This window comes from Etheostoma spectabile, chromosome 11, assembly GCF_008692095.1.
Source record: "Etheostoma spectabile isolate EspeVRDwgs_2016 chromosome 11, UIUC_Espe_1.0, whole genome shotgun sequence".
In the NCBI taxonomy this organism is placed as follows: Eukaryota; Metazoa; Chordata; class Actinopteri; order Perciformes; family Percidae; genus Etheostoma; species Etheostoma spectabile.
The window spans coordinates 9,451,532-9,476,815 of record NC_045743.1 but is presented as its reverse complement, the minus strand read 5'-3'; the positions used below and the strand labels follow the sequence as shown (position 1 = coordinate 9,476,815).

General features: G+C 39.6%; 2 protein-coding genes across 2 annotated transcripts; both read left to right on the top strand.

Moving 5' to 3' along the window:
- The first annotated feature begins 3,275 nt into the window (after positions 1–3,275).
- ttc21b (tetratricopeptide repeat domain 21B) lies at positions 3,276–16,048 on the top strand. The gene is made up of 29 exons (XM_032528900.1): positions 3,276–3,548; positions 3,931–4,060; positions 4,187–4,297; positions 4,398–4,564; positions 4,717–4,839; positions 5,252–5,409; positions 6,028–6,112; positions 6,277–6,375; positions 6,500–6,692; positions 6,791–6,888; positions 7,184–7,384; positions 7,637–7,766; positions 7,847–8,004; positions 8,392–8,616; positions 9,168–9,406; positions 10,331–10,403; positions 12,228–12,338; positions 12,423–12,561; positions 12,815–12,921; positions 13,101–13,289; positions 13,504–13,614; positions 13,710–13,791; positions 13,910–14,060; positions 14,141–14,302; positions 14,403–14,598; positions 14,930–15,154; positions 15,308–15,428; positions 15,526–15,593; positions 15,674–16,048. The coding sequence occupies exons 1-29, from the start codon at positions 3,525–3,527 to the stop codon at positions 15,749–15,751; spliced, it is 3,954 nt and encodes a 1,317-aa protein (XP_032384791.1). The 5' UTR covers positions 3,276–3,524; the 3' UTR covers positions 15,752–16,048.
- Positions 16,049–16,466: 418 nt separating this feature from the next.
- galnt3 (UDP-N-acetyl-alpha-D-galactosamine:polypeptide N-acetylgalactosaminyltransferase 3 (GalNAc-T3)) lies at positions 16,467–25,254 on the top strand. The gene is made up of 12 exons (XM_032528901.1): positions 16,467–16,691; positions 17,255–17,518; positions 17,827–18,366; positions 19,203–19,375; positions 19,971–20,120; positions 20,294–20,528; positions 20,628–20,745; positions 20,894–21,094; positions 23,013–23,144; positions 23,371–23,472; positions 23,558–23,710; positions 23,819–25,254. The coding sequence occupies exons 3-12, from the start codon at positions 17,831–17,833 to the stop codon at positions 23,930–23,932; spliced, it is 1,914 nt and encodes a 637-aa protein (XP_032384792.1). The 5' UTR covers positions 16,467–16,691; positions 17,255–17,518; positions 17,827–17,830; the 3' UTR covers positions 23,933–25,254.
- The last annotated feature ends 30 nt before the right edge of the window (positions 25,255–25,284 follow it).

The window sequence follows — 25,284 nt, the reverse complement described above, 5'->3', positions numbered from 1 at the left end:
CATATTTGTTTTGTAAAGTAATGTGATTGATATCAGGCAAGCAAGGATTTAAGATGGTAATCGCATGAAATCAATGAGGAATACAGTCATTATATCTTTCAGTTATTACAGGGAGGGGATTTTATTTTGAAAAATTGATCTAAAGTGCTAACCACAATCAGTAATATCAGTTTATGACTGTTACAATGCTGATTGCTATAACCGCAGTCAGCATTAGTGTAATTTTAGAACCTGTAAAACATGGAAGTTATCAGTGTCCGTTTCATGTGCAAATTATAATGAGCACTCAAACTGTAAATGGTTTAACCTATATTGATCTCTTCAATCTCTTGGGATTTTGAAAGCATTTGTGAATGTCTAACTTTTAAAAAAACATCTTGAGTGACAAAATATTATACCAGTATTTGAATAAAAAACCGAAATAGTTAAGTCTATCCTGCCCTGTAGCTTCAGAAGTAAAATGTGCAGCATTGTGATTTTTTTTATTTTAGTGTGCAGTATGTTTCAGTATCATGTTTGCAAGAAGCTAGAATCTGGTTTCTAAGTGCGCTTTGTGGCTCCTGCCGGAAACTATTAGCATCTTAAGTGGGTGGAACATTTTATTAATTATTAATAACAGTCAAAATATTCATTACAGTCCAACAACGCTTTTACGTATTGTGGCTGCTCAATCCGAAGGGCAGTAAACAAGAGGCTGATGGCAAAGTGCTGATTATTCCTGCCATATTGTCTCACAATTATGTGATGATCAGTTTGTGCCACACCCACTCACAGAAGCCTACTTTATGGCTCACATGTTGTTTTCGTGACAAATAATTGCCTATAATGTCATCTGATGTAAGCCTATGACTGAAAACCAGCACACAGCTCCACTGATGGTAACAAGTGGGATTACAGATTGCCTATTTTAATGACCAGTAAATCAAGAGTGATTCTGCAGATTCTCCTTGCTAGTTGCCCAGCAACATGACATCAAGCTCCTTTGTTAGACCGCATTAGGCTGGAAGGTCGGAAGTTGGTCTGCCATCTCCATCCCAGGAGCCTCACAAGCTGGGCAATAATATGTGGACATGTTATATGTGGAAGGATGTCTATTTGGCTTGGGATCTAACCACTGGCATGCATGGAGGGGCATGGGAAAAAAAATTCAAAGGGAAATTTGAGAATGCTGCCCATAACAGCTCTGTAATGTAATTTGCTGTGGATGGGTGGAAAATCCCATTAGATTGGGTAGTGGTGAGTACCCCCCTAGCCTTCCCTATGTACTAATAGACAGACACACAGACTCACATACAGATACTCACACACTCACTTTTTATCTCAACTGCTAAATTGCACTCACTCATACACACACAGTTGTGTTTCAAGTGAACCACACCCACATTAACTCACGACACACGCTAAAAAAACACCTTGACCATTAGAAATACAACAGAGAATATAGTTACTGCAAATATGTAAGACAATAGAAACCCTCAACCATCACTATAATACCTGTCATTAAATAAGTGCATGCACAGAAGTGCGAGGCAATGACATTTCAAGCAACACATATGGAACAAGAAATAAAAGAGTAAAACTGCAAGTGAGCTGCTTGGGCATGGCTCTTTGATCAATAATGGTCTGCACAAACCACAATGGATATATCCATTAGAATGCTATAACACTTTATCCCAGGGGGTACATATTCCAAAGTCTTTCCTCTAATAGGGTTTCAGATGCATTCTTTGTAAGTGCAACAACACAGGCAGTATTTATTGCTATTTTCTAAGTACAACACCTTGACTATCTATCATCTAACTACTCTGTATGAATATCATGGAAAATATTATTGATTTAATTTGGATTAATGAACTAATAAACTAAATATTGTTAATATTAATAAAATTCATCAGGCATATTTGTTGTGGTAAAATGACCTCTGACAACATGGGTTAAAAACTCTGAGCTAAATTGTGTGGTACAGTACACAGACTTTTCCCATTGCTGTACATGCTCAGAGCTCGATACCAACCTGATTTACTCTTCCATTGATGTGTGCTGCAGAGAGTAACGATTATGTGCCAGAGTTAGTGCTAAACAGTATCTGACAAGGCATGGAAAGGTCTCTCTTGGAACAGCTGCACCAACGCCGGACACTGGCTGCTCCTGTCATGGACTCTAAACACTGTAGACATCAAGTGTAACTTAACAGTCAATGCATGGTGTTGCATAACATTTGGCCACCAATTACCACAGGCTGGATGGAAATATGTTTCCAATGCAGATGGTAAACTACGTAAAGAGGTGTTATTAGGTGAGAATTTGCAATTTGACAGTTTGGATGGGCTGAACAATATTTTATTTCATAGTATATATTACATAATAATCGAAATTAAATAATATGTTGACATCATCTTCATGTCTTTCCTTATAACTCCATCCATCAATCCATCTTCGTCCATTTATAATGGGGTCGAGGGGGGGGGCAGCTCCAGTAACCAACTTCCTTTTCCCGAGCCACCTTAACCAACTCCAACTGGATCTTTCCTTAACTGAGGAGGGTAAATTGTGTAGGTCTGGCAAACAGAAGGCCAGCCCAACCACATGCCTATTGATCCATTAATCCAAACTCTGTGAGTGTAACAGTGAGCGCCCTGAAATCATTTCCATGTTTTCAATGTAGAATTAACCTCGACATGCATTTTTTCCCTGCTTGCTTATGACCTAGAAATTGTTTTGACAATCTTATAAAATCATTGCGCATAATAACATTCCCCAATTCATTTAATGCAGGCCTAGGCTATAACCTCTCCACATACACCTTCCTTGCCTAAGATAACCAGAATTAGAATCAGAACAGACCAATTGGAAGGTAAGTATCACTTACTATGTATTTTCTTTGGTTTGGTGCAAACACATATTTAAACATAAATATTAAATACAAAATAAATAGTAATAACAACAAGGTATCATTATTATTATTACAAATAGTCGTAGTAGTAGTAGCATTAGTAGGCTTGTCTTTATAGTATCACATTTTATAAAAAGGATGACTGCGCCACCTAGAGATAAAGAGGCGACACTAGCTCGAGTCGACTCAAATGTGAAGATGGCGTTCATAGACGGGGTATTATTTCCTGAGTTTGGTCTCTCAGGCTCACTGCACGACTGAGAGGACAATACTGTTTATCAACGCTGTTTACCAATCATCACCCAAACAAACTTTACTAAGTAAATGTTTAGAATGCAGAGACAATAAAACCTATGGTTGGGGTTTTGGTTTGGCAATCATAATTAAGGAGGCGGGAAACAAGCAGCCAGTGAATACGTGGTACCTGAAAGGAAAGGATCAGGAAAAATAACTTCGTTAATATGTAGTTGTTACTAAGTTACCGGGCAACGCTAAAGGAGTTGGTGGAAGATGGCGAAAACCTAACAAAAAAAAACAAAGATATCTATGCTAAAGTACAATACACACAGGTTAAATTGGCAGTTATTTTTTTACGTCAGTTACTGATTAAGAACAACGAGTCTCAGCCAAGATGGAGGATGAAGAGACAACGTTGGTAAGCGAGCATGTTTTAATCATACGCTAGCTAGCTGTTAACTACGTTACAACAACCCAATGCTGCAGATAGAACGTTAACACCAAAACAGTCAAATGGCGAAATGATACAGAGTGAGAAGTAACACTGTTAACGTTAGGTATAAAAGAAGAAGAATATCGGCTAACGTTAACTAGCTAAGTTATCTGACATAACGTTACTGAAGCTAAACGCAGACTTCCTTTATTATACTTGGGTTTCCATGTCACTTTGTTCTGTTGTAGAAAGAACTTTGATTTTAACAGTGGTTAAGAGCGTATTAAACAACCCGATTTTTGCTGCTAGGTATCACCACTTCTAAATTACAAACGCAGTAGGTTAATCTTTCTGTTTTTGTCCACAGGCTTTGATCAGGTGGTATTGCTATGAAAAGTATTTTAATCACGCTGTGAACGCTGCAGCAGCTGCTCAGAGGAAATTCAGCAAAGATCCTATATACAGTTTTTTTCATGCATATGGCACCCTAATGCAAGGTAAGCTTAAAAGAATAAAATTACAACAATAGTTATATTTATTACAATAGAATGGACCATTTCTGGTGAGACTAGTGTATCTTTGTCATCTGACATACATGCACTTATGTCATTATTTTAATACAGATCAAATTCAAGAAGCCTCAATAGAATTGGACACAATAAGAGATAGTCAAGATGTGTCTCTCTGCACATTAATGGCCCTTGTCTATGCTGAGAAAAAAAAGACAAACCCAGGTGATCCAACATAGTCCTTTTTATTCATATCACAGATGTTTGCGCAAAGGACTGGACACACATGTTGGTAATAGTCTAATAAGTGTCTTTGTATTCACAGACCGAGAAGTCATTCAAGAACTTGATGCTAAGGTTAAAGAGGACCGTAAAAGTGCACCTCCCAAGAGTCTGTACTATGCTGGGATGTTTCTCTGGCTATTAGGGCGAAATGATAAGGCAAGGGAGTACGTAGAGAGAATGATCAAACTCTCTAATGGTTCGAGAGAGGTGAGATTAGCATTTTTGTCATTTAGAAATGCATTAGTATCACTTTTACATTTTCATGCAAAGTCTTGAAATGTATGTAATGGTAAGAAGGGCTTTCTGGCTTCTCACCCATTTGCACTCTTGTAAAATGTTGACTGATATGTGTTGTTCAGGGTATAATCCTAAAAGCCTGGATAGATGTGACATCTGGTAAAGACACCTATGCCAGAAAGGCTGGAAAGTACTTTGATGAAGGACTGAAAGAGAGAGCCGATGTTTTTGCCCTGATGGGAAAGGTGAGATGGGAAGTACAAATCCATATTGAATAATCTTTCTCAGTCACAGCTGAATATGTTACAATGCTATAATTTCTCATATATCCTATGCCTCTCATAGTATCTATTGTGTTTCTAATTGACTCCGTGTTTTATTTGATGTCCCTTGCCAACACTGAGATTGGTGTATAATTACTGTCAGCTATTCCATTTATCATATGAAACACAGTATCTTTTTTTTTTTTTTGGAGTGTGCATTGTTTGGATTATTCTTCTGTAACTTGCTTTAATTGATGTTCTTGATTTTTTTAAATTATTGATGTTTGTTTATTATTATTAAACATTTCGCTCATATTGAATACAAAAGTAATAATAATATTGGATACAAGCTAGGGTGTATGTTAAACCCTAAGTGACGTTTTGTCTGTCCTAGGCACAATACTATGAATATCGTCAGAACTACTCCGGAGCATTGGAGATGGTTAACCAGGTCATTGTTAGTTTCCCTGGGTTCTTGCCTGCCCTCATCAAGAAAATGAAACTGTTGCTCAGTCTTCAAGACTGGGAGCAAACCATGGATGCAGCTCACAGGTAATTGATGAGGTGGTTAGGAGGTTTCTCCTAAATCATACACAGGTCATGTCTTTCTTAGTGTAAGGCTATCTGAGGATTACAGTGTTTCTGGTGAGATTAGATAAAGCGCATCAACATTTGTAATCATGACCAAGGATGCCAGAAAAAACACAATCTGCCTTACAAATGGCACAGCATTCAAGTGCAAATAAAACACTAGTATGATGCCTCAAATCAGTGCGTACTGATTAAGCCATTGTTTGTGCTCACCCCTCTGGACTTTGGCCAGTGTCAAACAGCATAAAAAGGCCTTTCAGTCAAAGTGAAGAAATCTAACACAATTCCAAGGATTTGCTGCTGCAGGTTTTCTGAACAGAAAGAAGAGTGATTACTCAAGTTGCTGCCCCAAGCTTAGAGCTGCTATGGTGCCCTCATGATGTGAAGTAGGATGGATGCAGCTAGCCTACAGTATACTTCACATCCTTTGATGGCCTTCACAGTTCCTTTCAGTTTTAATGTTATTTGTCTGGCTCAACTCAGTACTGCAGCAGTAATCATATATTCTATTACTATTAATCAATGAAATTCAAGTGTGGGAGATGGACTTCATTCACAGTGCCTCGTGTCATATTTCAGGCTTTTACAGAAGGATAAAAATAACCTGGAGGCACTACAGATGCTAGCTCTACATTCTTTATGTAGAGATGGAGATATTACAGAGGTAAAGTTCATATTTTTACTTGTTAATATTTTTGAACTGGTAGGGATACAAATCTGCATGAATTAAAAAATATATTGTACATCCTGGCATTTATCATCAAGGAGCTGTAGGGAGGTGCTGATCAATTTACAGAAGCGTTTTTTTTTTCATATCCTTCTTGGCAGTCGGTAAAGCATCTTTCAAACCTCATCAGCAGCTTGGAGATTCTGGAACCACACAACCCAGAGCTTTTCTACAGGATGTCTTTAGCTTTTACACGTGTTGTAAGACAATTTTCAGTATTCTTTCTAAATTTCTAATAGTAAACCATTTTGGTCCTTATTAAATGTAAATAGTTGTTTGACTTGTATGGAATTTCAGCATTTGCAGTGTTTCTTGTTTTCATAGTGCGGACGAAATGAGAAATTGATTGAGCAAACGTTTAGGATGGTGGAAAAAGCCTTCTCTCTGGCAGCGGGGGACTCAGGTTTAGCCACAGAGTTGGGCTACCAGATGGTGCTTCAGGGCAGAATCAAGGAGGCTATGAAGTGGTACAAGACGGCCATGACTTTGGATGAGACAAGTGTTTCTGCCTTGATTGGTAACATGTTCCAATTATTTATCTGTTGTCTCAATGACACTCAGGGTTCATACATAAATTTTTTATTTCTGAAGATATAACTTTTTTTTGTCACTCAGGTATAATTCGTTGCCAGCTGATAGAGGGCCAACTTGAAGACGCAGAACAACAGTTGGAATTTCTCACAGAGATTCAACAGTCTATTGGAAAATCAGGGGTAACATCTCTTTATAAAGGCTGGCAACAAAATATAGTTTAATTGCTTTATGCTTTATTATGCTTTAAAAACTGTTTAAAAAGCAATAATAAGCAAGAGCACCTGGTAGGATAGGCAGCAGCTGCTCCTGTAGGTCTTCATTGGTCTCTCTTCAGTTATTCTTCCCTGGAGACTTGCTTGTGTTTTTGATCCATCTTGTGCAGAATGCCTAGTCAGGTTTTCACCTCTGCTACTTAACTCTACCATCTTTGCATTTTTCCTTCTATAAATACATTTTATTTTTTGTAACCCTCAGGAGTTACTCTACCTACGTGCCGTTCTGGCAGTAAAAAAGCGGCGGCCCCAGGAAGAAGTGACGAATCTTTTGAATGATGCAGTGGACACACACTTTTCTACACTTCAGGGGTTGCCTCTGGGAGTGGAGTACTTTGAGAAGCTGAACCCTGATTTCCTGTTGGAGATAGTTAAAGAGTATCTTGCACTGTGTCCAGCTAAGGTACAACTGGGAGACTCCTCAATGACAGGGTGCCTGTTGGTTCTTAAATATGTATGTAAATCCTGGGCCTTAAGTTTGGGCAACGCAAGAGAGCATCAATTAGTTTTGTATTTTATTTTGATACTGTTTGATAATGGGTTTTTTTCACACATTTGGGTTAAGTATGATATAGATATGCATCCTGCCTTAGTGAGACTTATCAAAAGTTGAGAATCTCTGCATTAAAAATGACTTTTACTGTTCTTGTTTTAGCCTTCAACCCAGGGCCAGTCTCCTGCTCCTCAGCTCCAGCACTGTGCCACATTGTTGGATACTGTGGTCAAGATTGTGCCAGGTCTCCCTCAAGGGGTCTTCCTTCTAGCCAAAGTCAGATATCAGTCTGGTGAGCACTGCATTTAAGATATGTTTTGGTTTCTTTTCTGCAATGCTATTTTAAACTGCATTGTCTTTGTGTTTATTCAGGTGACATTGATGCTGCACAGAGCAGTCTTCAACATTGTCTGGACCAGTGCCCTTCTCATGCAGATGCTCATCTGCTAATGGCACAGCTCCATCTGCTGCAGGGTAACTTCTCAATGTGTTTCCAGTCTCTTGAACTCTGCCTCAGCCATAACTTTGAGGTAAGATCACTATCAACATGGACAGTATTATTTGCTGCTAAATGTTCACGAGACAGTGTGCGTTCAAGCACTTAATTGACCCATGACCAATGTGCAAATGCATTGCAGCTCTGTCCTCTTAATTTGTAACATTTAGGAGCAGTTCAGCTTGTCCTAAGTTAGGCATATTAATGCAGAAAAGAATGTAGCTGAAGGGAAGAAGAAAATTGCATTGAGTAAATATACTTTGTCTCCACAGAGGGGAATATTGAAGATATTGTCAGCAGTGAAAAGATATTATTGTAAATTGTTAAATGCCAACAGTTAGCTGGGTTAACATAATCAAAATTACTTCTGTGGTGAATGTTATTCTTGTCTAAATGGGTCGTGACTTCTTTTCTATTCTAGATTCGAGAACATCCGTTATACCACTTGATCAAGGCTCAGGCTAAGAAGAAAATGGGCGAGCTGACGGAGGCTATTCAGACACTGCAGATGGCCATGAGTCTTCCAGGTGTCCGCAGAGCAGGATCCTCGTCCAAGTCCAAGAACAAGAAGATTGAGCTGAGTCTTGCTGACTGTCTGTCTGTGTTCTTGGAGTTAGCTGAAGCTCTGTGGCTCAATGGAGAACAGGTAACATTTTGAGTTTTGATGTATGAAGGCTTGTACATGATACTATCCTCTAGATATTGTTCTTTATGGTTGATGTTGATGAATTATAATTCTCTATCTTTGAAAGTGAAGTGAAGACTAATGTAAAATATACGTAGATGCGTAGAAAATAACTTAGTGATGAGTTGAAAATGTGTATGTCTCTGAGTTATGATGTAATTTGATTAAATTGTAAAATGACTAAGATTGTACTCAAATATTTAGTTTTATTCAGTTTTGTTGGATTTCTGGGTGATTCTAGGAGGATTATAGGTTAGGCAAAAATAAGGCTTGGCTTCAGCCTATTCCTTTTTTGGTTAGCTACAGTGGCAAATTGTGGAAAATAGTTGTTTCTTTTATGTATGTTAACGGAAATAAAATGATTAATCATTATCATTATCATGTGAAGCAGTTTACTCTGCTGTGAGTATTTTCTAATTTGAATCCAAGATGTGTTCTTGTGTTTTTCCACATATGCCCCGCCTTGAAGGAAAAAATACAGTATACACTTATGAATTTATTTAATATTTCAGCATGAAGCAGCAAAGGTGATGCAGGATGCCATCAATGAGTTCTCGGGAACTTCAGAGGAGCTACGTGTCACTATTGCTAACGCGGACCTGGCCCTGCTGCGTGGGGACACTGAGCTGGCACTTAGTATGCTCCGAAACATTACCCCTGAGCAGCCCTACTACATCCAGGCCAAGGAGAAAATGGCAGACATATATCTGAACCACAGAAAAGAGAAACGTCTGTATGCAAGCTGTTACAGGTGAGCGGTACATTTGGATCCAAATGAGCGGGGGGAGTGGGGGGGAATAATCTTAACGCAAGATAGTAGCAGAACATATGAGTGACTATACTCCTTCTGAAACCTAATGCATAGGAAATGTTTGTCTCAACAGTAATGGCTGAAACTTAATTAACTTGAATGACTCTAGGATATTAGTATAGTGCACCAACATTTCAGCCAGTGGGTTTCTGTAGTAGGAAGACCACAACCATAAAGTAAATCAAATTAAAGGGGGGCTATGCAGTTTTGGCCTTGCCTTTGCTTTTTGCTCACATGTTTCTCTAAAAAGCTCCTCCTACAGCTTCGGAATAGATATTTGGCAGCGCCTATGTTTACTCGTGTCTGACTCGTCGCTCGGCCAGTCTGTCGTTTCCTCTTTCTCTGTTCATCCGACAAGGCTTCCCTAAGTTTCTGTTTCTTTTTTTCCGGCTCAGCCATGACATCAGTGTAAAAAGCTCAGCCACACTCCATTGCTACCTTGTTAACCGGTTCCTGAATGGGCTTATGCGTGCAGTGCCGTGAAGCAATTCGTTACATCGCGAGACCTGATATCATGCAATACTTCCTGACGCTGAGTCCGGCAACTCGCCAGTTGAAAGTTGCAAGGGGTTTTTTCCACTCAAAGGCGCTAGGGGGGACTGAGACAACCACCATTCAACTCGGAAAAGTCATATAACCATTCTAATGACTCCGAAACTGTTCAGTTAAGGTAAATTAAGCTAAAAAAAACTGCATAGTTCCTCTTTAAATGTGATAAAATGCGCACAGTTGCCTCCAGACGTCTACTGGTCTCTGATGCTACTTGTATTAACGGCTGAGACGTAGTAAAGCTTGACTGACCAGCAGAGACATATTGTATGTGATATGTGTGATGTGATACAGTATATTTGTCTTTTACTCCAGGGAAATGGTGGAGAAGCTGCCCAGCCCTCACACATACCTCTTATTAGGTGATGCCTACATGAACATTCAAGAAGTAAGTGTTTGATGTGATTCAACTGTGTCTCATGAGATATGTTTTGGGACTGATTTGTGTGAATATTGGCTTTAAAGGTGCAACATGCTTCAAATAAGCATATTTTATTTTGATCACGTCTTTTATAGCTTTTTTCAAAAAGTCAAAGGTGCAATGAAAAACTCTCCGCCAGAGAGATTATAATTAGAGGAGTTCTACAAATGTGAAGCCTCTGTATTGTAATCACTTCTATTCTGAGTGTCTTTACACTTCTACATTCCTGGTCTTAACATGTAAAGGAGCCTTGATGTTTTTTTTTCTTCTTTCCCCTCTGCTGTGTTGTGTTTGAGCTGTAATGAAGTTCATCACCAAAGTCTTACCTTGAATTATTACACAGGGTGTCCCTCTTCCAATCCTCGCCCTGCAGTTGAGAGTAGTAGGATAAAACGGAATAGTTTTGGAGATGCTTTTCTGTAAAATATAGAAAACTTACAAGGAACGCTCCACAATGCTACTGAACATATTTCTGAAAGAGGAGCCAGGACGTGAACCCATTTCTGGTGGAGTGAGCTATCAAACTGAGAGGTTATGTCATGAAACATTATCTAGAATCAGCAAAATATTGTTTAGACACAGGGTGTCTCCATCTTTGATAATCAGTGTAAGCATCTTAGAGACTGAATGAGTGCAACGTAAGTCAACGGCCCCCTCACTGGATAAACAAATCTACTCCCCCTCTTGGCAACACATAAATGCATTTATCTCAATAGTTTGGCCTTTTTTCAGTTTTCCATGTGTCTTGGAAAACCTGAGAAAATGTACACTAGTTTTCAAGTTCATCTCAAATATGAGAGGAGACGTATAATGTCCTGGAAAATATTGTGTTGAGAGTGAATTCAATTCAAATAACTTTGTTTGTACCCAAGGGGCAATTAAGAGGCACGAAGAGCAGCACACAAAGGACAGTTCACAGACAAGATACAAATACGAACAGATATATGAATGACATTGTCATGGGCAAGGTCAATACAAAGCACAATTGAAGGTGCTGTGGTGCAATTCTCAAATTCTTAAACTCAACTTTGTGCTTAATGCTAAAATAACTATTAAAATACTGTGCTCTGTCTTGACAAACAACCACATAGCTACTTCAAACAAGTTTTCAAAATAACAGGAAGCACTTATTAACATGTGATATAATGTTTTCCCTTCCTCATGTAGGGGGAGAGCAAGCTGTTAGAAATCCTGCAACAGCAAGCAGCCATATTAAGTTAACAGCAATGTTTAGGACAGATAGGAATCAAGTATTTTAAAATCACCCGCTGCATGGATAGTACACAGAGCAGAGCACACCACCTGGGAACAGACGCTTAATTATATCAACTCATTACTAGGTCAGAGGAAACTACAGTAGACGATTGTGACACATTATTTGATATAGGCTATATAAAGGAGAAAACAGGATTAACGGTTACCACACACTGTTTTACTCATATGTTCAAATAAGGAAAATAAGAAAAGGAAATAAGCACTATAGGCAATGCTATTATTACTAAATTATTTAGGAAATTATTTTCTCTTTCAAGTACAACCTAAGTTAAAGAGAAGGAGGTATGGTCACCTCTTAAAGTGAGGCATGTTGACACATACTCATTCAAGGCTACACTAGGTCTTGTCCAACGTCTCCAATAGATCTTAATCCAAGCCTTAAGGTGTTTACCACATGTTTGCAACAATTTGTAAATAGTGAAATGCATTTTCTTTCTGGAATACTTTCTTTGACTTTCGGAATAATATTTACAAAATCTTCCAACCAACAACACCGTCCAATTTGTTCTTCCTCAGCCTGAGAAAGCCATTGAGGTTTTTGAGCAAGCTCTGAAGAAAAACCCCAAAGATGGTGCTTTAGCCAGCAAGATTGGGAAAGCCCTAGTCAAGACTCATCAATATGTCAAGGTTTGTGTTGTACGCTCATTTAAAGATAAACACAATCCATTCACAGAAAAAAGACAGTGTTGACACAAGGCTGTTGTTACGCAGGCAATAAATTACTATGAAGCGGCCCTTAAGACGGAGCAGCAGAACTTCCTCCGCTATGACCTGGCTGAGCTGCTGATGAAGATGAAGCAGTATGAGCGCTGTGAGAGAGTCCTGCATGAAGCTCTAGTCCATGAGCCAGGTACTTCAGACATCATCATTTTTACACACAGTCAAAAACACCACAAGAGAATCTAGTCATTATGTTGGTGCAATTGCCAATAATCTTTAACTTGGCGCAAAGAAAATATTTGCAAATGTGGTTTATGGCAATGCTAAGCAGCTTTGAATTTGTAAAGCAGTTTAAAACATATCTCCTTGTGTAACTGGTTGTTTTTAGTTGCTTATTATTTTGTTGCCTTTTCAACTTGACTTTTTGTTTTGGACCTACCCAGTGAATGAACTGCCGGCGCTCTCAGATGATTGCCGTTATCTGGTCCTGTTGGCAAAGATCCAAAATAAGGTTGACAAAAATGAGGAAGCTTTACTTTCCCTACAAAGAGTAAGTGGTTGCAGAAGTTATCTGGTTCTCTGAGACTTTGTCATCTTTTCACACATATTTTTGGCATGATTATGTCCATGCAAAACTTGCCAGCCTGCCTAAAAAGACAGGCAAAGTAACTTTGTTGGAATAATGTTTATTATTGTTTCAAAATGAGGTTGGGATTTTGCTGTGTATAGGCCCGGGATGTGCAGGCCAAGGTGCTGAAGCGGGTGCAGTTGGAGCAGCCTGACGCCGTCCCCATGCAGAAGCAGCTTGCAGCCAAGATCTGCGCTGAGATCGCTAAACACTATACAAGTCAGAGGGGCTATGAGAGAGCAGTCAAATTCTACAAAGAAGCTCTTGTGTATTGTGAGACTGATCGCAAGGTCAGTGCAGCTGAATCAAAAACGTCCTGTGTACTCACTGCAGCTGTGGTTACCAAGCACTGGCCTCTTTTAGAGTCTGGGGCTTGTGTTTGTGAAATTTAGTGATCTTACTTGTTTATAGTTTGATTTAAGGGACACTTGAATTATCTACTCTACATTATTTTACCAAGAATATTGTCACATGAATTCAAATGAGTGCTGTCCTTGTTCCTAGGTGATGCTGGAGTTGGCACGGTTGTACCTTAGTCTAGACGAGGTTGATGCATGCCAGGAGCAGTGCAGCATCATATTGAAGAATGACCAGTTTAACGAAGATGCAACCCTGGTTTGTTCTGTCTTTCACCACAGTTTTGTTTTCTGTAACCTTTTTTTTATTTTTTTTATTCATAGAACTTATTTCTTACATATGGTTGTCCATAGATGATGGCTGACATTCTGTTTAGGAAGCAGGACTATGAAAAGGCAGTTTTCCACTTTCAACAACTCCTGGAGCGCAAACCAGGTACAATATGTTTATAAAAAAAAAAAAAAAAAAAGTTGCAGTGAATGTAAATTGAATGAATTGGTGATCTGACCTTCTCTAAAAGGAAAGCATAATAACTTACACCTGTTGCTTTCAGACAACTACCCAACACTGTCACGTCTCATTGACTTGTTGAGGAGGGCGGGGAAGTTGGATGAAGTTCTCAGATTTCTTGATATGGCAGAAAAACATTCTTCCAGGACAAAGTTTGACCCGGGCTTCAACTACTGCAAAGGACTTTATTTTTGGTAAGTTTGGAGGAGCTTTTCCTCAGAATATGGCTACATCTGCTTTGAGATTGCCGACTAAACTTGTGCTTGCTGCTCAGGTATACAGGAGAACCTAATGATGCTCTGTGGCACTTCAACAAAGCACGGAAAGACAATGATTGGGGTCAGAATGCTGTGTATAACATGATTGAAATCTACTTAAATCCTGACAATGAAACCATAGGAGGAGAAGTATTTGAGAATTTAGATGGTGAAATTGGGTAAGTGGCAGTAGAAGCATACTAAGACTTAATACAATTTATATTCTTGTGTTTGAAACCCACAGACTTACATCTAATGCTCACCTCTGTCTCTCACCAGGAACTCCACAGAAAAGCAGGAGTCAGAACAGCTTGCTGTGAGAACAGCCGAGAAACTGCTGAAGGAGTTAAAGCCTCAGACACCAGGAGGACACACACAGCTTCGCATCCTGGAGAACTGCTGCCTACTGGCCACTAAACAGAAGGTCAATGTAGAGAAAGCCCTCAGTGTTTTCACTGAGATTGCAAACAGTGAGGTAAGTAATCCCCAGGTGCCGTGCATGAGTTACTCACTCACTCTCAGTTGAGTAAATATACCCACACTGTGCATTGAGTCACTCTTAATGTCAGTCACTCCATTTGGTCGTAAACTGCACATTACACTCTATTAGGCTGAATTTTAATGGAGCCTGTACAGTATATGTTGTTGCTTGTACGGTTGTAATTCAGTTTTGTGATACTTCTTTTTTTTTTTTTTTTAAACATAACTTTATGTATTGATATGAAGTTTGTATGGTTTCGGTGTAAACAAATGGAAGAAGAATAGTGGGGGAAGGGTTGTAAACAGGATTCTTTGGTTGAATTCAGAAAGACCACGTGCCAGCTTTGTTGGCCATGGCAACAGCTTATATGGTGCTGAAACAGACTCCAAGAGCCAGGAACCAGCTCAAACGCATAGCTAAGATGAACTGGAGCCTTGTTGACGCTGATGAGTTTGAGAAAAGCTGGCTGCTTTTGGCAGACATCTACATCCATTCAGGGAAGTATGACATGGCCGGGGACCTCTTGAAGAGATGCCACAATCATAACAAGGTCAGCCTGAAAATATTGTCTCAGCCTTAACCAGGCTGTCCAATTTACACAAAACCTATTCCCCATATTTTTGCAGATTTGCATTACTTTTCAATGTTGAGGCTGTCTTTAAGTTAATTTCTTTGTGATAATAATTGCACTTTTTTTCCACAGTCATGTTGTAAAGCTTACGAATATCTGGGCTACATAATGGAAAAAGAGCAGGCATTCCGTGATGCAGCAATCAACTATGAACTGGCTTGGAAATATGGAAATCGGACAAACCCAACTATTGGTATGTCAACCAAAATCACATCCAGTTCTATTTATAAGGACAAAAGGGATTAAAAGAAATATATTTCTAACATATACTTTCTGTTTTTTTTTGTTAGGATACAAGCTTGCTTTCAACTACTTAAAAGCAAAGAGGCATGTTGATGCCATAGATGTGTGTCATAAGGTGAAACACCTGTGGATGTTTACAGTTTGAAAGATTAGATCTGTTCTAATACCGTGATTAATCTTAGCTTCCGCCCTCAGGTTCTGGCTGCTCATCCAAATTACCCGAGAATGAGAAAGGACATCCTGGACAAAGCTCGTGCTGCCCTAAGAGCTTAATATATTGTGGTGTGGTGTGTGGTGTGTGTGTGTGTGTGTCAGACCAATGTTTCTGTAATAAAAATAAGTTACTTTGATTCTATTATATTGTTTGCCTTTTGCTGTCAAGTCAAAAGACTTATTGTATTATTTGTGTGGGGGGGGGAACATAAGCACGTTGCTATGTACATTTGAGAATATGAATAGTTGGGTGCAAAAACCGAGATGCTGAGGGGTTCAGACACATACTCAGCTGAAAGCATTTTTCTTTCTTTCCTCACAAAGCCAAACTCAACATTTCAACTGATTTTGGAACATGAAAACAAGAGTCTTTAACAATTATATTTAAACTTTGTTTATAAAAAAAAATGAAGTGTGGTCCATCTGTTAGACAACCTTCTTTTATTTTGATACATGACAAATTTATATTGTCTTTTAAATGATTCTCTACAGTTATACATAAAAACCCAAATTGAAATGTGTTATCTTCTGTCACTTGTGGATGTGTTACTGTTGAGCTTATGTTTGACAAATATCAAATAAATTTTTTTAGACATGATTGTAGATTTTTTGCCTGATTTCTTTTCTACTAACGATTTAGCTGTGGTTAATAAGCACATGTACCTTCCTGATTAAGATGTTCCGATTAGACAAAACAGTTGCCACATAGACAAACATTTACAAGCGTGACTGGAAGGGGGAAAAGTCGAACACACTAAACATTTTAATGGACATAATAAACTGGATGCCTGCCGTGGATAGGAAGTGCTGGGGAACACCGTCACTACAGATGGAGTCACTGTGCAAGTCAAAGGCAGAAAGAAGTCAAACTGGGCACCAGAGCCGGCTCCCTGCGGCTGGAATCCGCGTCTGTACTCCTTCAAGCATCCAACTATGTATGAAGACTATCCGTTGTGGGGAACCTGCGAATATTAAGGATTAGATGAACTACAGTCCTCTGGTAAGAGTCATCTGGTGACTGTCCGGTTTTACAACTTCAATCAGTTGTAACTGAACCTCAAATTGATTTATAATCTAGGCACATTCGCTTCCATGCGAAAGGACGCGTACTTTTCTAAAAGCGCACTGGACCGTATTCGTTTTTAGTTTGTAGTGAAGTTCATAAGTTTAAGCTGTGTTTAAAGCTGTGGTGTTTTCTCAGAGAACCTGATTGGATACGGTGCGATGTGTGTGGGACATATCGCGTTCCTCCGTTTTTTGTAACCCAGCAACTGTCCCAGTGAATGACCAGTTGAACAAATCCTATTATTGGCACCATTATTGAATCTGAGGAACTCTGTGGAGAACACAGTCTGCAATGTTCCTGAAGTCAGAGTGACTGCAGGCCACTTTAGCCTATTTATCACGAGGTTTGTCACAAGACTCAGCAGTGATTTTGTCAAATAATATATATTTTTAAAAAGGTTATCAGAGGACATAAGTCAAACTACAGGGCAAACAAGGCCATCGCCAAACTTGTTTAATGATGATCGCCTCGATCGTGTCTTCCTATATGTTTTTCAGGTAGGTATTGTGACACGCAGAAGTTCTCTCTGCGCAGACGCGCCATCATGTCTCCTCCCTCTACCTGAGAGAGAGGGACGCACCTGGATCCAACGAGACGGAAGTTCTGTGGAGGCGCAGAGCAAATTATTTTGTTTCCGCGAAAGATTACTTTGGAGTTAAGCAACTGATACAAAGATCTCCAATCCAAGCAGGATGTCATTTGTTGACATTTTAAAGAACATTTTGGGGGTTTTCTAACCTAACTCTGTTCAACGTCTAATGGTAAGTGGACTTTTCCCCTGAAGGAATGCAGAGCAGTGGTTGATTATTTCATAAGCCGTTTCTGAATGTGTTAATAGCCTATGTATAGATGGCAGCAGACTAGGTTCACTAGGAACTGCTACACATTTCATTTGTTTTATTTCAGAGCAAGACAAAAAAAGTGTTCAAAAAGTAGCCTATGTATGTATGAGCTGGTAATGTAGCCTATCACTATGCTGATGTTTTCTGAAACCCAGTGTCTTTAATTTGACAATAAGGCTACATTAATGCTGTTTACTCATCATTGTCATAATATGCATTGATTACAGCGGAATGCCAGTCCAAAGCCTGCCTGCTCTCTATTCAAGAAGAATGATCGCTCTCCGCAGAGTGCTCCGAAGGCGATTGCACCCAGTTAAACTGGCAATAGTGGCCCTTGTCTTTGTCACATTTGTGTTCTTCATACAATGGGAAGTTGGGAGCCAAAACCAAAAGGAGGACCCGTGGCTGATGGAGATGGCAGTAAAGCGGGATGCCATGCTGGGCATGGTAATGGGAGCTGTTAATAACTTCAGGGATGTGATTCCAAAGATGCAGATCAGAGCCCCTGTACGTCTGCCAGACAGGGCAGAAAGCGAATCCTGTCTGCCGGGTCACTACACTGCCACTGAGCTCAGGCCAGCTCTGGAGCGGCCACCTCAGGACCCTATTGCTCCTGGAGCAGCTGGGAAAGCTTTCCACACAGAATCACTGAGCACCGAGGAGCAGAAGGAGAAGGAGAGGGGTGAAGAGAAACACTGCTTTAACCTGTATGCCAGTGACCGCATCTCCTTGAGCAGAGACCTGGGCGCAGACACCAGACCACCAGAGTATGTCAGTTGTCAATTTTTCATAAAGATGTGCAAAATCCCTCACGTTTGCCAAAAAATAGTCAATATATTTTCCAAATGATTTAGATTTTTGAATTGCACCACCTAGTGGGAGTAAATGCAGCTTTGGTGCTGTATAGTAGGCTACGCTTCCTTCCATATTATTAGGGATCGACAGAGAAATACCTGTAGCGGAGCCAAAGTAACGCACATTTTAATTTACTTTTATTGGTTATCGGGCTCATAAAATGCCGATACTGATAATCTGCAAAATGCTAAATAGCTATCTCTTCCTATTACTACTCCATTAATTGATGCACTTGCCCTGAATATAATTTTAAGTCACACACAGAAAAACATCCAAACAGATCATTGTAGCCTAATATAGATGGGGCCTAACCCAAACACATTCATCATATTTGCTTTATGCAATGGGGGAAATTTCAGGCCGAAACCACAGAGATGATTGTTCTGACTGGGACTGGGATGTTTCAGCATGCTTGCCCAGTTACTGTGGCCAGTTCAGAAAGAAGCACAGTTTTGTTTGGCAATGACTGTACATCCAATTGTATGTAAGTCCAAGTGCATGTCAGTAGATAGTCAGTACATGACACAGACATAAAGCATGTGCATGTACTGGCTATCTTATTAGGGAGAATAAAGTCTCTCCCACTCTGATATGGCAGGTATTTCAAATGCAGCCACACATGCGGTGTCACGACTGAAATGGACACCCCACAAGGGAGAGTCTGCAGATGTAATAACTAGACTATTGTGCCACTCAGGAACTGTACAGGGCAGTCAGATCTTTGTGCTATTTCTCCTTCTTTTTGCAGATGTATTGAGCAAACCTTCAAGCGATGCCCTGCCTTGCCGACCACCAGTGTGATCATTGTGTTTCACAATGAGGCTTGGAGCACCCTACTAAGGACAGTATACAGTGTCCTCCACACCTCCCCCGCCATTCTCCTCAAGGAGATCATCCTGGTGGACGACGCCAGTGTTGATGGTAAAATTGAAAAGGGCTCTTCAGAACCACCCTGCTCTGTTTTGGGTTCGATATCAGGCAGCATGTTGGGTGGGCAGCCTGTTGGTGTGCCTCGAAACGTGCAGAGAGGAGCTCCCTGCTCCTTTTGTGGCCAATTAACTGAGTTACAACAAGAAGGTAGTAAAAATTCTCCTTAGAGGAGTTCGCAGTGGTTGTGCTTAGAAACGAGTCTGTGTTAACTCTTGTAAACAGGTCTGATGTACTGTAGTAAAAAAACAAAATGCCGGAGAGGAGAGAGGTTTCAGGGAATGCAGACCATCTGACTCTCTCAGCTTAGTTACTTGTAGTGAGCAGGACACAGCTGGAGGCCTGCTTTTTAGCAGCTCCTCTGACAGCCATCCATGTTGAAGACGAAAGAAAGACGCGTTGTCCTTTTTCATCTGTTTGAGTTTTACCTTTCAGGCTGAGGACTATGAATATTATCTATTGATCACTTAAGTGATACTTGAAATTTTATGAGACTGTTTTATCACTCATAGTATTTCATCAGATTTTCTAAATGTTCTTCTCAACCTCTCACTTTACTGTATGTCTAATGGATATCCCATCATTTCAGAAGAGTTAAAGGACAAGCTGGATGAGTATTTGAAGCGGCTGAGCATTGTTCAAGTGGTCCGCCAGCGTGAAAGGAAAGGACTTATCACCGCTCGGTTGCTGGGTGCCTCCGTGGCCACCGGTGACACTCTCACCTTTCTGGATGCCCACTGTTAGTGAACACCACTGACATTACTCACACAGTAAAACCAGTTGCATGCCAGACCCACCCTGACTTACACACCTGCAGCTCATGGCCGCCGCCCTTTTCCATTCCATAGCTATTTAGTGATTATTGTTAAGAAATATGTTGTGATGTAATGTCTGATTTGTGTGCGTTAACAGGTGAATGCTTCAATGGCTGGTTGGAGCCCCTGTTGGCCAGGATAGCAGAGAACAACACTGTGGTAGTGAGTCCTGATATAACCACTATTGATCTCAATACTTTTGAGTTTGTGAAACCGTCCCCGTATGGCCAGAACCACAACCGAGGAAATTTTGACTGGAGCCTTTCCTTTGGCTGGGAGAGTCTACCAGATCATGAGAAACAAAGAAGGAAGGATGAAACATACCCGATCAAGTAAGCAACCAATGTACATGAATTTAGACTAACAATTTTTTACAAACTCTTGTTTCTTGGTGGTAATCATTAAAATCAACAAACAAAATGTTTCTACAGGACTCCCACCTTTGCTGGTGGGCTCTTCTCTATCTCAAAAGACTATTTCTACCGTATTGGAAGCTATGATGAAAAAATGGAAATCTGGGGCGGTGAGAATATTGAAATGTCATTTAGGGTAAGAAATTGCAAAGCTGTCATTCTGGATGTGCAGAAGTTTTGTTATTTTTATCTGTTAAATCATTCCATTACCCTAACAGCTGTATAGGTGTGTCTGCCAGCATGTCATCATACATCTGTTTGTGCTGTCTCCCAATAATCTGCAGGTGTGGCAGTGTGGCGGACAGCTGGAGATCATCCCTTGCTCCATTGTGGGTCATGTTTTCCGCACCAAGAGCCCCCACACCTTTCCCAAGGGCACACAAGTGATTGCTCGTAACCAGGTTCGACTGGCGGAGGTCTGGATGGACGACTACAAGGAGATCTTTTACCGCCGTAACCAGCAAGCTGCACAGATGGCAAAAGATGTACGTAGTGCTTCTGACTAGAGCTACAACTGCTGATTGTTTTCATTGGTCTATAAACTGTAAGAAAATGAAGAACAAAAAGTTGATCAGGGTTTCCGAAAGCCCAGTATGATGTCTTCAAATGTTTTGTTTTGTCTCATCATAACGATTCAGTTTACTATCATAGAGAAGTGCAGAAACTAGAAAGCAATCGCATTCCTGACGCTGGAATCAGAGAATTTTATTTAAAAAAAACGACTCCAACTGATTAATTTGTCTATCAATCAAAATAGTTGCTGATTAATTTAACTGACAACTATTCAATTAGTCTTTGCTGCTCTACCTTTGACACTAAAGCGACTTTGAAATCCTGTGTATCTATCCTTTTAAATGCTGCCAATTGCTCTGCAGCATTATCTTTTACTTCTATATCCCATGGTCATATGTTATTGGTTTTTAAAGAGCAGTTATTACACCCCCTGTAGCCACAGCCAAAGACAAGTTTGAGCTAATCCAACTCCTGCCTGTGAATTACCGGCATTAAGTCTGATGATAATATAATAATAATAATAATAATAATATAATAATAATAATAATGATAGTAATAATAATAATCTTTACATACTTTGCAGGGCAAACGTAGAATTAAAAACCATAGCATTGTACTATTGTAATTCTTAATGCATGAATTCTGTAGAAATAAAACACATACTCTGGAATGGAGAGAAATAGATTTGCTATTAGGGGCTAAAACTGTTAACCGTGAAAAATGGGCCTGAAGGAAGTTTGCTCTGGTAAATGACACACAGGCTTTCAGCGGTTCCCAACATGTGGTCCTGGAAGAGCCATAAACACTTCCCTCAGGGCTGTACCTCTCAGAGTGAACCAGCCCTCTCCCGCTGGCTTCAAACAGGCATGCCGTTGTCAACAGCTTCATGGAATCCACTGTAGTAGCTATCAGTGTGTGTACTAATGTGAGCAGCATCCTTGTCATTATAGAAAGTGCTCCCATTGTTGAAGAGCATGAGGTTCTTATGAATCCTTTAAAATGTGCTGCTACGCTTCCGTTTAAAAAGGAACAGTGATCGACTACTTGTCTGTAGTTAATTTGTTCAACAAAGGACTCCTTGGAGAACATTTATTGACTTTAAAAAAGTAAAGCGATGATCGTGATGATAGTCAGTCAGAGTTAATTAAAAATAAATTCCAATGGAATATTATTTTTTCTGTTTAAGGTTACTTCTAATTGTTTTTTGCAATGGAGTTGCATGTTTTAAATCAGTAATTGGTGCTCAGCTTCACCACGGACCAAAATATCTCAGCAAGATAATAGATTGCCATGGTACCCAGAGTATGAGTCCAAATGACTTTGGTGATGCCTTGATATTTTTGCTAGTGCAACTATGACCTCATAGTGAAATATATATATATATTTAGTGAAATATATCAACACTTCTTGGATGGATTGCAATGCGTTTTAGTACATACATACATTTAAATCACCTTCAGGATGAATTGTAATAACTCTGGTGTTTCCTTTAGCTCTAGTATCAAGTCAAATTTTCTTGCTATTACTAATATGTCATTTGGTTTATGATCAAATACCTGCAATACCTGGTCCTATATACTTTGAGCTCACTCTAATTCTTGATTTCAGTGCAGATGGCAACTTTTAGATTTAAAAAAGAAAAACAATGACCCTTTAAACATGTAAACAGCACTTCCAGTTTTATCTTTACAGCCTTTTTTTAGTGATATTTATCTTTCGAGATCTCACAAAAGCGATTAAATAATTATTTTTAACAGTATATCTGAAGTCAAGCTGGAGGATTATTGCTTTGTTGGTAAACCTTGTTAAATTAATAATTAGTAGTATCCCGCATGCCTGCAGTGTGTTGAGAATCAATGTAAAGGAACTGTTTTTACGTTGTTTTAACAGAGGGCCTTTGGAGGGATCTCTGAACGCATGGACCTCCGTGCGCGGCTGCAGTGCAAGAGTTTCTCATGGTATTTGAAGAACGTTTATCCAGAAGTCTTCATGCCTGATCTCAACCCACTCCACTTTGGCTCAGTAAGATCACACACCCCACCACCAGCTCTCCTCTTTCCAAACCTCAGAACTCTGTCTAGCCACTGTAGGTTTCCACTTGGGATCTCCAGAGGGTACTGAGCAATTCCAATTTGACACCACTGAAAGCACCCTAGAGAATAAAGTTGTTTGAACAGCTTGCAATGTATGTTATTTTTTCATTTTGTTTCCTCTCACTGCTCTCCCATTCCCTTCTCTTTCTCTGTAGGTGAAAAATGTCGGCAAAGACTCATGTCTGGATGTTGGAGAGAACAATGAGGGTGGGAAACAGCTGATCTTGTACCCATGTCACGGACTAGGAGGAAACCAAGTCAGTTATAGAATCTACCTTCAATCTCTGATTAGTAAAAATATGATTCACTGTTGACGGCATTTGTTTGTTTCCTTCCCTGTAGTATTTTGAGTTCTCCACACATCACGAGATTAGACACAACATTCAGAAGGAGCTGTGTTTGCACGGGGCAGAGGGGACTGTGAAGCTGGAGGACTGCCAGTATAAAGGCAGGAACACATTTGTAGGAGCAGAGCAAAAATGGGAACTGAAGGATGTGAGTTTTTATTTAATTTTATTTGCGTTTTCTGTGCAGGGATTTGTGATTTCAGATACTTGGGTTATCTTTTTAGAAAAGTAATAGTTTTGTCTTGTTTTTGTATAGAACCAGTTATTCTACATTCCAGGATGGAACATGTGTCTGAGTGCCCGTCATGAGCATCCCTCTCTGGCCACCTGCAACCCCTCGGACATGTACCAGCTCTGGTCCTTCATCTGAGTCTGCAAACTACCACTTTGCAGAATAGCCACTCTGTAGAACAAGCGTGTACTATACTGTATGCAGTTAACATGCAGTCTTTTTTAGATTTATGATATTGAGTTTTAATTTATTTTTATACGTAGAAAAAAATGAACTACTGCTGCTGGGAAGTTTGGACTTTGGGGAGAAACCACAGTGTGCCACTGCTGGAAAGGAAGCATTGAAACAATGATCCCAATCAGACTGTGAACTGAGAAAACAACTTGAAACAATTAAGATGCTTTGTGCTGACAAGTGCCTCTTTTGTGTTTGAGATGTATTCACTAGTCCAAGTTATTGCAACCAACGCGTGCAGAATGATATGAAGCTAACACTGAACATTTTCCAGTGAGACACATGAATCTAAAACAAAATCATACAAAAAAACAGTAGAAGATGTATATTATAAATAAGGGGATAAAGTTGCACACACAAAAATCCCATATGTTATGCACCAAAGAGATTGATAGTGAAAACCGGAAACACAAATAAGTACACAAGTACTGCATTGTCCCCCTTTTTAAAATAACTTTTTTTAATATTACAGAACCAGAATTTGCTACCATCCAGTGCCTTAGGTGTAATTTTATACTGGGTGGGTTGAGTGGTGGAGTGATGGGTAGTGGTGTGGTGGGGTTGTTGCTGGTCTTGGTGGATGCAGATTGGATGGCATCTACAGTGCTGTGATCAAAATGGTCTTCAGATCAGGATGGGCATTGATACACTTTAATTAAATTCTTTCCTGATGTTTTTTTAGTTGTCAAACTATGAGACCAGAAACCATTTGCAAGACAGATTTTATAATTTCTATACAGTTGCCAGTTTATTAGGTACAGCTAAAACTAATGCAGTCTAATACAACAACCCTGCAATAAATCCTCCCATGACTAACATTATAATGTGGTGCTGTTAAATTATGTTGCACCATGCGTAGGTGTTTCTAATATGTCAAACGTTTTCATAACTATTTTCCTCTTTTCAATTGCGTCAGTGTTTATCTGTAATATTTCAATTTTTTTATACTTTGGTGTTTATCAAAAGGGATTTTCTAATGTAAAATGAATGCACCGAAGGAATTTTAATTGATGATCAAGTGTCTGAAACTCTCTACATCTAAACTGGAGTCCACTAATAAATCTCTGGTGCAGGCACTAGTGTTTAGATGGCTGTGGAATATTGTAAATAACGTTAAGTTTCAGACTGGGTAAGAAACATTTGCAATGTGTGTGTTTGTAAACTGTCTATTTTTGCCTTGGATTATGAGGTCTTATTTTTAGGTTAATAAATTCAGTTGGGTAGTACTGAGCCAGTTTGTCTCATTTCTCCATGTG